The 12,909-nt window shown below is 42.6% G+C and overlaps 1 protein-coding gene across 2 annotated transcripts in view; it reads right to left on the minus strand.

The window, feature by feature from the left end:
- Positions 1-6,688: 6,688 nt before the first annotated feature.
- The window catches only part of IARS1 (isoleucyl-tRNA synthetase 1), a 78,102-nt gene continuing 71,881 nt past the window's right edge, over positions 6,689-12,909 (minus strand). Inside the window, exons 33-36 of one of the 2 annotated variants that reach the window (XM_054076323.1) lie at positions 12,321-12,446; positions 9,745-9,888; positions 8,663-8,815; positions 6,689-7,395 (exon numbers count right to left, since the gene is read on the minus strand). In XM_054076323.1, coding sequence (XP_053932298.1) covers positions 7,313-7,395; positions 8,663-8,815; positions 9,745-9,888; positions 12,321-12,446 — 506 coding nt within the window. In that variant the 3' untranslated portion in view covers positions 6,689-7,312. The remainder of the gene's footprint in view (positions 7,396-8,662; positions 8,816-9,744; positions 9,889-12,320; positions 12,447-12,909) is intronic. The other variant, XM_054076322.1, reaches the window with a different exon arrangement.

Consider the following 12,909-nt stretch of genomic DNA (forward strand, 5'->3'; position numbering starts at 1 on the left):
CCAGTATCATTTTTTGTCAAAGCAATTGTGAAAAATGGCAGGATTTTACATCTGAGCAAATCAGAGGGAATGGGACATAAAGTGGAGAAGAGAGAAGGAAAACTCAGCCCTTCCAGTTTCGCAGTTTGAATACAACGTGAGTCCCAGAAAGCACATGATGACACTTTCATCCTCCAGTTCATCTTCGCTTTTCCATTTATTACATCTCATTTGAACATTAGGCCCTGATCTTATTAGCCACAGGGGAAAGCGAGTCACATGAAAATGAATGACGATATTAAGGGCTGAACAAATTCCCATACTTCAGCAACACTTAAGGAACACAAACCCAGGATGTTTTATTTTATGCTTTCTTTCCTGTTCTCTTGTAGCAATGGAGAACACTGCAGCTCAAGATCTTAAGCCCTGCACTGTACCAATTCACCTTCCCTACAAAGAAGCCAGTGGTAAGAGTTGCATCTGTTTATCCATTAGTGAAGGAGATGATAGTCCGATGAGCTGAAAAAAGTCATATTCATTTTGATATTACTAAGAAGTATCAAGGTCATCAATTTACATACCATACTTGAGATCATGCTGGTTTCAGCTCGGATAGTTAATTTTCTTCCTTGTAAGGAGGGAAAAGCACAAGAAGCTGGGAGGGGACACAGCCAGGACAGCCAACCCAAGCTGGCCAAAGAGGTATTTGACACATTCAATGCCATGCCCGGTGCTGAACCCGGGGAGATGGCTGGGAGGAAGAATCGTTGTTCATTTTCCAGTCGGTGAGGGGTTGTACTGTGTATCAGTCACTTTGTACATGCTTTTATTGTTCTAGCAGCTATTCTCTTCCTTTGCTGTTCTACCAACATCCCAGCCCATGAGCTGGAAGGGAAGCAATCCTTTGCGATGCTCAGCATTTTGCTGTGCAGCTTCGGGATAGCACATCTGCAAAGAAATCTACCCTGACTACAGGCCTAGGCATGCGTAACGGACAGACCAAAACCAGTATTTCATACAAGAAGAGAGGTCAGTGCTAAATATTTGACTATTTATTTTTTTATTTTTTCTCATGAGATTGCTGTCATTCTTCATGATAAGCCTTTTATGTTCAATGATAGCATGGGGAAAATGTTATTTGGACACAGACCATTAGGTCTACATTTGTAGTACCTTTTCGTAGATCTTTCCCATCTTTTAATGATGAATGTTCCTGGTTCTTTGCTGTTTCCCTTGGGGGAAGGAAGATATCTATTACGATTACATACAGCCTGCAACAAGACTGTGTTTTGGGGCTAATGTACAGAAGTGGTAAAAATGAAAGCACGGATTTACAGGGCAGCGGCTGTACTCAGCCACAGAGTGGAAGAGATTCAAGGCCTTCTGTAAAATTGAGATTCAGAACCCCACATTACATACTGAAGAAAGTCTACCACTGGAGATAGGTTCAAAAAGAATACTAATCCTGCGATGCTGACCACCAATAAACATCACAAATACAGATGTCCTGATACAATGCCATCATCAGCGATTACATCCGTGCATAATCACTGTGTCACAGATATTACATAGCTGTTTTTTGACTTTTTTCTTTAAAGAGACACTCAATATTTCCATAAATTAAGTGGGGTAAAGAGACAGTAGCTGTTTACCAGTTAATCTGCTCTGTTAGTTTTGAACTGTAAGCGTATGCCACTGAGAGGAGGAGCAGCCAAGAAAGGTTTTTTTAAAAGCTATAAAATACAAAGGATAAAGGAACCCAAGACATTTTTTTGTGCTAAATCATTTGGAGAATTAAGACCAGGAGCAAGTTTCTCACAAGTCCACAAGACTGACAGTATCATCCAATGACATGCAGAACAAGTGAAATGTTCCACTTCGAGTTTGTCCTCTCTGCTGCCCATCAAGGCCAGCAGTCACCACGCACACAGATCAACGCAATCCGTGTTGGGTTTTTGAATCCCCTTTCTGTGCCTTTCACACAGGCCCTTTCCTTCCTCTGACAGAGCTGGTTTCAGTTAGGCACCAGCTGCTAAACATCAGGTATGCAAATACTGCAGTCAAATCTGCCAGTATATTCCATCTGTCTTGGACCGACAACAGCTGATAAACCACGCACAAAATAGACTCCCTTTTAGATTTGTGCTGGCGTGCTTCTTTCCAGTTTTAAGTGTAACAGTGTAAAGCAAAAGCACCCAGAGCGCAATAGTGTCCAGACACCATGATGACAGACACATCGCTACAGACACCCGATAGAAAACACACCTTAAAACTAATTAGCTGTTTATTTTCTTTTTTCCACCATAGTTTTCATAGCTGAGCTAATGACAGGCTGAAATCTCTTAAGAATCTTTCAAAAACTCATCTTTTCCTTAGGTGAAAAAGTTAATTTAAAAAAAAACCCGAACAGGTCAGAAAAGGCTTTTGGAGGTTTTCAGTTCCAGGAACAACCTATATCCACACTACTCCTCTCAGAATGTCTTCTTAAACCCATCCTTGATGAAATCCCTGTCATCTTCCTAGGGGACCCATTCAAGGGGCAGATGATGGTTCTTATAATCAGGTGAGTTTTCCTGATGTGTGGCCTAAATTCACACCCATTTAACTGCCAGCCTCTTGAAAACTCATGCATTACTATTCTCTTTGCAATTCCTATTTATTTCTTGGAAGACTTCTCACATCTCGCCCTCCTTCTCCTTTGCTGTAGTCTAAACATGCTGATTCCTTCAATCCCTCCCCACAGGTCATGTTTCCCAGACCTTGTTCCTGCTTCTCCTCACTGGCTTCCCTCCAGATGGTCAACATCTTCCTCTAGTGTGGTTCCCAAAATTGGATACAGTGCTGCAGAAGGAGCCTTATCAGTACTGGAGTGGAAAGATTCCTTCGTCTGACAGATAGTCTTGTTTATATAGCCCAGTGCTTGTGTTGTTTGGCAAGAGTATGAAATTAGTAGTTCTTATTTAATTACTAATCCACTGCAACTCCCTTTACTGTAAAGCTCTTGGTTTCTAAGGGCATAAGCCTAATTTTTGGCTTGTTCAGCTGACATGGTAAGCAACTTTTCCTCTTACAAGCATTTACTTATCTCCAGGAACGTGCCGGACCCTTCATCCTTGTTTGGACTACATCATGTCCATAACCAAGATGTGCAGTAGAAGATCTCCTAAATTAAATTAGCCGTGCTGCTTCTACCTTCCCCGACTACCCATTCGCAATGCCTGTCACACAATATCCATAAGCAACCGAAGTCCCAAGATCCCCAGATTTTGGGGCTTGCTGGCACTATTAGTTACACAACACATGCTCCATCTATAAATTTTGATAGTCTTCACTGTTGCAAAACTGCCAACTAGAAAATTTGCCCTTCCGGTATCCTGTGAATTCTATCCCATGAACCTACCTTATGCACAGCTGTCCGGCTATCATACTTGATCAAATACAGCAAATATTCAGCGCCAGAGTGCATTTTGCTTATTGGGGAGATTTCAGCTGCACTGTTCTGAACACTAAAGGGAACTGGAACAAATTGCAAAATCAGGATAATGGACACAATCAGGATAATGGACATGAACTCGCTCCAGAAAGCAGCAAATGGGACAAGGCCTAGGTTGTGGTTTGCTCTACGCAGAGAGAGGCAACAGTGGTCTGGGACCTAATCTGTGTAACAAGCCATTTAGGAAGGAAGCTAATTGAAGTACATAAATCCTGAAGAGAATCACGTCGAGCTGAGAGACTATTATTAGCCCAACCTAGATGAAGTTATGGAAGTGCATTAAAAAACCTCACTAAAAAAAATTGGTAGGAAACATTCCCCACTTCAAGATCCCATGAGACGAATTCTCTCAAACAATGATTAGATATTACCCAGAATAATAAAAAAGAATACTAAAAATAGATGTGAAGAAGGAAAGTAAGAAAAGCACAAGTTCACCCAAATGGGTCACAACTTCCTCCTAAGGTTCACTGCCAGTCTGTTTTAGAGATAAGAGATCAGAGCTAACCAATAGAGGGGCAGCTCAAAGTAAAATGGAATGTTTAATTAAACAATAAAACATTTTTTTAAAAAATAAACAATTAAAAATTCTGCAACAAGATTATTTTTTTAAATTACACGCTACTTATGTAATGGGGAGTTAGCTGAGCCAGAAGCATTTTCAGCAGTGCCCTCTGATAAACTCTGGTCTTATTCTCCCATCACCTGTCCTAAGCGGACTGAATTTTCCCCCCTGCCAGCATTTACCGATCCCCGCAACAACAGACACAGCATTGACGGGTGCAAGAAAAACAGGTAGAGTAACCGTGTGCCCATGTAGCACCCGCTTTGCTTTAAAGAAACACCTTGGAAAAGCAACACAACTGAGCTAAGTGGAGAGACCACAGCTTCAATGTTGTTTACGTGGCACACCTTACAGACCACATCAACTTCAAAGGTCTTCCATTGCTCACACCTCATTTGAAAAAGAAAACGTGATCTTACAGGATTTCTTGGCTCAGCCTCTCTACAGGCAGGCCGAGGGGTGGTGAGCACGCACTCTTTGGCAAGGAAGGGTTTTGATTTCCTTGAGAGATGACGCCTTGTGCCACACTGCCACTCAGAACAGGCCTTGCACATCGAGAGCATGTAGAAGTGCTTTTTTAAACTCTTCCTTTACTTCCAGCTCAAGCAACACAAACATGCATCTGCGCTTTACTCAAAACAAATGCAGCTAGACAGCATTACAATACATTTAGGAGACGTTCCTGTGCATGCAAACAGAGAGTCTGGGCAGGCAGCATTCCCCCCATGAACGCAGTGTCTGGACACAAGCAGTGCACCGCAGCTGCACACAGCACCTCTGCTGTGCAGGCTCTATAAAAGCAGCCCAAGATTCTGTTATCTTTTTGGTTTTTGTCTCATTGTTTGTGGTAAGACTAGAAACCCACAGGAAAGCATTGTTCCAGCTTTGGTGAAACAGGATAAAACCCACTATGCTTCACATCTCATTTGTAGTCTGCCATCATCTCCTTTTCTTTAAATAATGGCTGCCTCCCTCTGCATTTTACATTGCTCTTCAGAGGACGGCGTAAACTCTGTTATTCCATAAACGCTCTCCGAGAAGCAGGTAATGGGTAGTAAGCTCTCCTTAAAGCCCATTATGCTCGTAGAGCAGCCTTCTTGCAGTCTCACACACAAACTAACTAGGCTGATGTCAGCTCTACAAAAACACAGTGCAGCCTTTGCTGACTTTGCCTTAAAGCCTTTGTGTAGGTCCTGAAGAACCAAGGCACACCTACAGAATTATCTGCAATACTTCTCCTTCACCCCATTCCCGCAAGTAAATAATGCGAATCCTTTCCCTCTGACTGTTTTATCAGCCTTCGTCTGTTTTTGCAGCGTGCCCCACGCAGGCAGAGCTGCTCTGCAGAACGTCTCTGCAGACAGAGCTCGTGCATAAAGCCAAGGGAAAGGCCACTTCCCATCTGCATCATAAAGCAGTCATTTACTTACAGAAATCCCGGTTCAACCGCACCTCCTGTGAAGCACAAAATTATTGGACTAAGGTCACAACAAGTATTTCTTCTCTTAAGGGCAGATTATTTCTGACATCAAGCAGCTGTTAAGTATATTTGAGAAGAAAAAAGGTTTTGTTAAAGATTATCTTTTTCTCTTTGCAACTCACTCAAAGTGAGTTCATAAATCTTTGCTGGGCTTTTAATTCACTGGAAAGCACATATATAATCTAATCAAGTCCCTGCACAGAACTGGGCCAGCCAGCATCCTTAGAAAGAAAAAATGACACATACACAAAATGCTAAATCACAAACAACTCTTTAAAAAGTCAAGGAACATCCCCTTAGGCAGTCTCGTTAAGATTGTGATCATCTGCCATCTCCATTTATTCTCCATAAATAATAATGCAAAGTCATTCAGCTTTGAAACAGCAACCTGACCTTTGCAGAAGTCAGAACCTGGACATTTCTAATGTGACAAAAAAAAATAATCCATACAAATTCGATTTCCACGTCACTACATCGATATAAAGATAAGCAAGCCGAGTTACCAGGAAAGGCAGAGGGCGATGTCCAATACTCATGATGCTGAACAGGCCAGTGCAGCAGTAGGTTCAGGCACCAACATCTTTAAGACTGACGTAAATCATTTTATGCGAGCTGAATGCCAGAGACTTGCTTTACATCAAATGAGTACTGAAAAGTTTGGGGTGGTCCACTAGAGCACAGCAGAGCACAGGGCAGTTAGGGTAGTTATTCCCACTAAAATAAGGTTATCACAAGGAAACTTTGGTTTATGTTTCTAGTGTAAAGATGAAGAACAGAGCAATGGAAATCCACACCAAGCAAGACTTTGTTATTCGAACAGAATGCTACGCTGTTAGTGCTCTGGTTTGCCGTGCAAGCGATCGTGTTCTTGGAAAGCGAATAAAGGCCCAGTGACGAAGGCAGCTGGTGACGAACAGAGTGCTGAGCAATGGCAAGTCTCAACACTGATCTGCAGTACCTCCTAGAGTGACACTGGAGCGAGCTGAAGTTTGTAGTTCAACGAGCCAACAAACATCCTCAAAGTGAAAAAGGCTGCCCGCTTGTTTCACCTGCCTACAGATATACAAGTCAACACTAAAACATCTGGCAAGATGTATGGATTATCATAAAAGCTAAAAGCCCAGTATTGCTCCTACATCCAAAACCCTCCCAAAAATCCCTAATCAAACCAACCCCCAAAACCTGACAGTGTCACAACCCAGTCACCAGTGTTCAGCACAGACATCTCCAGACTGCACATATCTCTCCGTTTCCCTGATCGATACGGTGTACTAAGCATTATCTTCTTTAGAAAATGTAAAGAAGCAAAGTACTCTGAACTCGGGGAAACAGAAGATGAAGCAAATTTATTGTTCCAAGCTGAAATTATGGAGTATTTTAAATAACAGCCACGCACTACTGCACCGCGGTGTATCTCTCTTAAAGCCTCCTACGTAACCCATGGTTTAGAAAATCAAAGCTGCCCCCTGCATCAAGGGCAGGCAGAGAACAGCATGGCTGAGGTGTTAGCTGTTTCTGTCAGGCGAATTACTGCATAGATCTCTAAGGTTAAGGACTTCTGACATTTTGCTGAACAGCTTTTACCATATCATAAGATAACAGTGAAAATACATTGCATTTGAAACCAAGCAGCAGCATATCGGACATGCACGGGTGGAACACATCCTGTGTGCAAACTGAGATGTTGACGGTACCACACACAGCTTGGATGTTAATCTAAAAGCAGTCTAAACGAATCTGAATTCAGATTTTGTGGAAAAACGTCTCCACAGACTTATTCATCAAAACGGAATTCTCAACATTCAGCTGTGGTGGGTATAACATGAACATACACAGTCTTCATGTTCAGGTTCTTCATGGAGATGTCCTTTGTGATCTCTGAACAGAGAGAACAGAAACAGAACAGTTAGAGATCTTGCTGACAAGTAAAACTAACGACATTTTTTCTTCCGTTATTCAGACAATTCTGCCGGTTCAGTTGAAACGGGACAGGGATGGAACCTCCTGTTAAAGCACGGTGAGCTAAAGGAAGGGCCGCCGCACGTCAACACAGCCACTGTCAGAACTGAAGATCCTGCCCTACGTTACAAAGTAGGATTTTTTGAAAGCTTGTGTCAGCTGATACATCCACATTCACATCCACACATAACATCACCTCGCTCAGAGCATTACTGTAGAGTGCACTGGTATGAGGTCAACATGAAGGACCCAACGGAGTGCTTGAAAACCAGAGTTCCTGATCAATGTCACGTAAGAATGGCCACACTAGACAGATCTTGTGCCAGATCAGTTCCTTAAGTCTTGTCACAGCTACGTACATACAGTGTGGAACAGGAATAGGATAAAGCTCATGCCATCATGATAAACTGGAGACAGAATCCTTCACGTGAAGAGTGAATTTTCCTGAGTACACAGGGTTTTTTTTCTCTACTGTGTAGTTTCCAATCCGTTCTTCCTGTCAAATGAAGTCCCAAATCTTTCTCAAGTCCAACATTTTAGCCCTACAGCTGGCTACATAATCAGTCTTCTCTTTCTCCTGAATCAGAGATTTTCCTAAGCCTCACCATCTGTCTGCGATTTTGGGAGATTCTCTACCGTTTCCGTATGTGACTGCGATAAAGCTACCTGCTTCCCAGGGACCCTGAAGGAACTGCAGCTGCCTTACCCTACCCTGACCTACACACACAACTCTAGAAGCGCTCCAATACTCTTCCACCGACTCCCATTCTCCAAAAGGAAGGGGAGAAAAACACAACATGAATGCTACAGGAACAACTGGAACAGGTTCTTAAAGTATTCAGTTTCGACTCACGCACTTGTGGGTGGAGACTCGCTGTGCTCAGTCACAGCAGCACGGACCTACCACCGGCACTGCTGGCTGACCTTCATGGTTCCAAAGGCAGAAACTTCTACAGAACTGGTCTTGGCCATTTCAGGAAAGGAAAGCACCAGAGCTTTGAATTTCTAAATGAATATGTGTGCTTAAAGGATTGTGTTTAATAAATATTGAATTACTGGGTGAAATTAGAGAACAATGTGTAAACAGTGTGTATTTAGTTATTAAACTCGGTCTCAGGCTACCTTGGCTGCTCCTCAACAAAAACTTCCATGTATCCTCGGACAAGCAAACCAAGTTTGTGCTTACCCTGAGTTTGCGCTTGATCCAGGAACAATTTTAGCCTTCTGCTTCTGAGTCCAAAAACTTTTGCTGTTTCATGTAGAAGACCTTGGTATGTTAACCCATTCTGTCCAACAGGGTTCTCCATTAGAAGAGTTCCCACTGTTCCTTTCTGACATTCTGAACAAGATAAACAGTGAGATCACTATCAGTGAGGAATGATATTATTGCATTTATCTTGGTAAACTGGAATTTAGGACTTTTTCTTCCATTTCATCTCTACTACTTCATAGCACTGAATAATTACCAACACCAACCTACTTGCAGATATTCACTAAGACAGACCATGAATTACAGAACCAGGATAAGTCGTTTCTAACAGCTTAATATAACAAGCAAGAGAAAATTCTGCAGAATTCTTTTCATGGGACAGCAGGATAACCAGGACACACAAACAACTAGAGAAGCTCACAAAGCATCTTGTGATCATCACATCCCTGGTTAAAACCACATTTTTGGCCCACACAGGTTCCCAGTAGCATCAGTAAGATTCCACACAGGCACAGGACAGAAAGGACTCAGACCAGGGCAGAAATGAAGGGTAAGCTTCTAACAACATGGCTTTTTCAGTGTGAGGTGCCAGAGTAGAGGTTACAAGAGCAGCAGCTGTTGAAACAGAACCATATGCACATCTTTTTCCTCCAGATCAGGTTAACGATACAATTCATTTGGAATTTGAGTTGCATTGAGAAGCGTTTCACAGGCTGCTTACAATGCTTTGCCAAAGAGCTGGCTCTTTCGTTTTCCGTCAGTTTTAGAGTCAGCTTTTTAAAAAGCTGCGCAGATGAGCTAGAGGTCGGAAACAGGGAAACAATCATGTTTTATTGCTGTTCATTATCTCAAACTGGCTCTCCTTTTCCTTCTCTGAAAAGAGGGAGAAAATCTAAATATAAACCTTGTGTTTATTAAAAAGCACATACTAGGAAAAGAATACAGAACATCACCGCCTTCCAATGAAAAAGCATGTGCTGATCTTCACCAACAGTGTCCAAAACCCCTGTCACAGAAAGCTCACCTGGTGAACGAGAAGAGACAGGTGTCCTCCTTACCTTGTGGCGTGGCATTCATTAACTGCAAGTTGATGTACTGGCAGAGAAGAGCATCGGGAGCACTGGGCGCAGCGGGTGCTGGTCCTGTCGTCACGTGCAGAGTCTTCCCGCTGAGACTGAGCAGGTCAGTTTTGTTTAGCAGTTCTGAAACAGAAAATGAGACTGGTCAGGCCATTACTGGGAAGCAGAAGACACTTCTCACTCGGTTAGCTGACAAGGTGGCTGTCTAACTACTGATTCCACCATGGAGCTTTTCCCCTTCGCAATTCTGTGCCCCCAAAAGAGCATTTCTCCATTTCAAAAAATGGAATTTGAGCAGAAATATTTCATTTTCTTAACAGCACTGAACACTTTGGTGGAAATTAGCTCCTGCATACCATTTCTTACACACATAAACATATGACATGATTACTCATGCAATAAAAGTAGTTAAATAGCTTAAATCAAGCAAGAAATTATTCACTTAAGCCAACCCCTTCTATCTCATTAAACTCTTCTAAGGTTCCATATAGCCTCGTGGCCTTTTGAAAATCAAAGATTAAAATTTAAAAAAAAACCAAACAAACCTTTTTGTACTCCTGTTCAGAAAAGCACCAAGAACAGAATTCAACATAAATTAGGCATCTGAAAGTCATAAACATGTAATAAGATGCAGACTAAGAAGTTTGTAGGAGGATTTTTGCCTCACTTTCCTTCCCCCTCGTTTTAAAGCTGACATTATTTACAGCTGCATTTATTCCCATAAAGATAATTTTTTTAAATAGGTCTTTTTCAGGATGGGCCTCTACCACAAAAACCAAGCACACCTCAAAAAGCACTCCCAACGAGAAGTCCAGGAGGTTTCCAGCTCTCCTGTGATCCAGAGCAAAGACACTCACAGATGAGTGTCGCTGTCACCCAGCCCGAGCCCAGCCTCTCTCCTTTAAATGATTTGCTTTTTAAAAATGTAAGGAAAGACAAATTCTGCTCTTGGTTCTGGGAGATCAGTACAAATCCCAGAGCCCAGCTCAGAGCACCACAGTTATTTAGAACGTACTGACTCACTGCTGGGCAGAAAATGTTTATCCCATTATCCCAATGCTGCACTGAAAACCAGGGCCATGATATATTTTAGCCTGCCTTAATAAAAGAACTGCTTGGGTTTCTGCCATTATGCAACCCTAAGTAAATCTTCATTAGAATTAGAAAACAAGATAACAAATTACTGCAAGTAAAGTGGACAGCCCTAAAAACCACAGGAAGGAAAATGCGGAGCCAGAAATAGGGTTTTCCTGGGTCACAATTTTATTAAGGCATATGGGAATAGTGCAGCAAGAAGCTGCCTGGCGTGCGTCACTGTCCTCTGTGATCCCCTCAGACAGAACGGTGGACACCAGCCCCTGCCTGTCCTGATGAGACCCTGCACGCCAGTGTGCCCGTTCCCTGGCAGCCACGCTCTGGTGGCCTTTGGCAGGCCCACAGGCACCCCAGAACAGACTTTCCCCAAGAGCGGATTCAACTGTCACCCCTCAGGCATTGGTTCAGCAGCATTTCTGTGGCAGCGCACCCATTCAGGTTCCTGCAGCCACCCAGCACCACTTGTGCAGTTTCCAGCCTTTCTGTGCAACTCATTTTAGACTCACTATGAATGGTATGGAAACAGACCAAGTTTGAACCTCAAGAGAAGCCTCTACACGACGCTATAGATGTGCAAAGAGCTCACTGGTTCTGTTAAACCATCTGAGGCGAATCACAGTGTGGCCACCACAAGTAGTCCACTTGCTGGGCTTGTTCACTAAAGCGTTTGGCGGGGAGAGCAACCCTGTGCTCAGTCCCCATTTTCAAGGTCTAACGTATATTGAAACATTATACGTCATGTAATAATAAACCAGCATCCTCATCCAGGGGAGAGGACACCGCTCTGCTGGCAGGGTCTCACGCTCACTACCTGTAACATCTCTCATGTTTTCCTTCTCTGCTTCAGCTTCATTATCCTCACCGTGAACAAACCCACGATGCAGCCCATACCCCTACAGATAGCCCACAGACAAAACTTCACATTCTCGTGCCTTAATGGAGGCTAAGTTCACGCCACAAAAATATTCCATAGAGTTTCGTAAGAAGAAATGCAGAGCTCCTGAAGTTTCCCTAGGGTGAAAAAGCAATGCTTTTTCTCTATAGACAGCAGTCTGCATTCGATTTAAATTCTCACCCTGTCTACTGAGGCATTAGGGGGGAAAAAACCATGCAGAAGCCGATGGCAGCCTGCCATCAACATACAGCACTGCCCGGCCCCAGAAGAAACGCCTTCAGAATAATAAATCAGATCGCGTCCTGATGAGAATTGCAGTGGAAATGAGATAACGGAAGAGACGAGCATCGTTTAGCAGCGGCTTTTGGAAACATTGATGTGACTATAAATACAGTCCCATAAGCTAAGTACTGTAAAATAGAATGCTTCCTAACGCATCTTCTTGTCAGATTTGTATATATACATACATACATACAGATATATATATATAAAAAAAATTATACAGTAAATAACCCCTAGCTGCTGCTAGAAAGACTTCCAATTTCCCTTGTCATACCCTATTTACCTGTTTTTCCATTAAAAACTGTCAGGTTTGAATTTTTAAGACCAAAAATGCAGGAGACGGCATCTACAAGTCCAGGGAAGTTCAAGCTATTATCTCCTTTGGGATTTTCCAGCAGCAACACACCATCTACAACCAAAATGACACAATTAAAACGCAGTTTGGAAGAAACATCCAAGTTTCAATGATTTCCTAATGACTTCTTCCTAATTGACTCCAGTGTTCTCTGTTGTTTTCCAGTAGTTTCTAACCTAACTTTAAACTGGCAATGCTCCATCCTCTAGAAACTTGTGGTAAATGGAGAAAGAGGGAAGAAAAGACAGAAATGAACTGAAGTGTCCTCCAGGTTTACACCACGGAAGTTCTGTTTGGTTTTATTAACAAAGCAGTCACATTTTTGTCAATTAATTAAAATCCAGAATTGCAGTAATTAAAACCCGACACTGTGTGCCCTCTGAGGTGCCTACCAGCTTATGCTCATTACTGTACAGCAAGTAGCTTTCTAACCACGTTAACGAGGCACACAAACCGTACACAGATGGAGAGAAACAATTCCAGAGAGTGCATTTAATTTTCTGTTCTTTTAATCTAT

The sequence above is a fragment of the Cuculus canorus genome, chromosome 11 (genome assembly GCF_017976375.1).
Source record: "Cuculus canorus isolate bCucCan1 chromosome 11, bCucCan1.pri, whole genome shotgun sequence".
NCBI classification, from domain to species: Eukaryota; Metazoa; Chordata; class Aves; order Cuculiformes; family Cuculidae; genus Cuculus; species Cuculus canorus.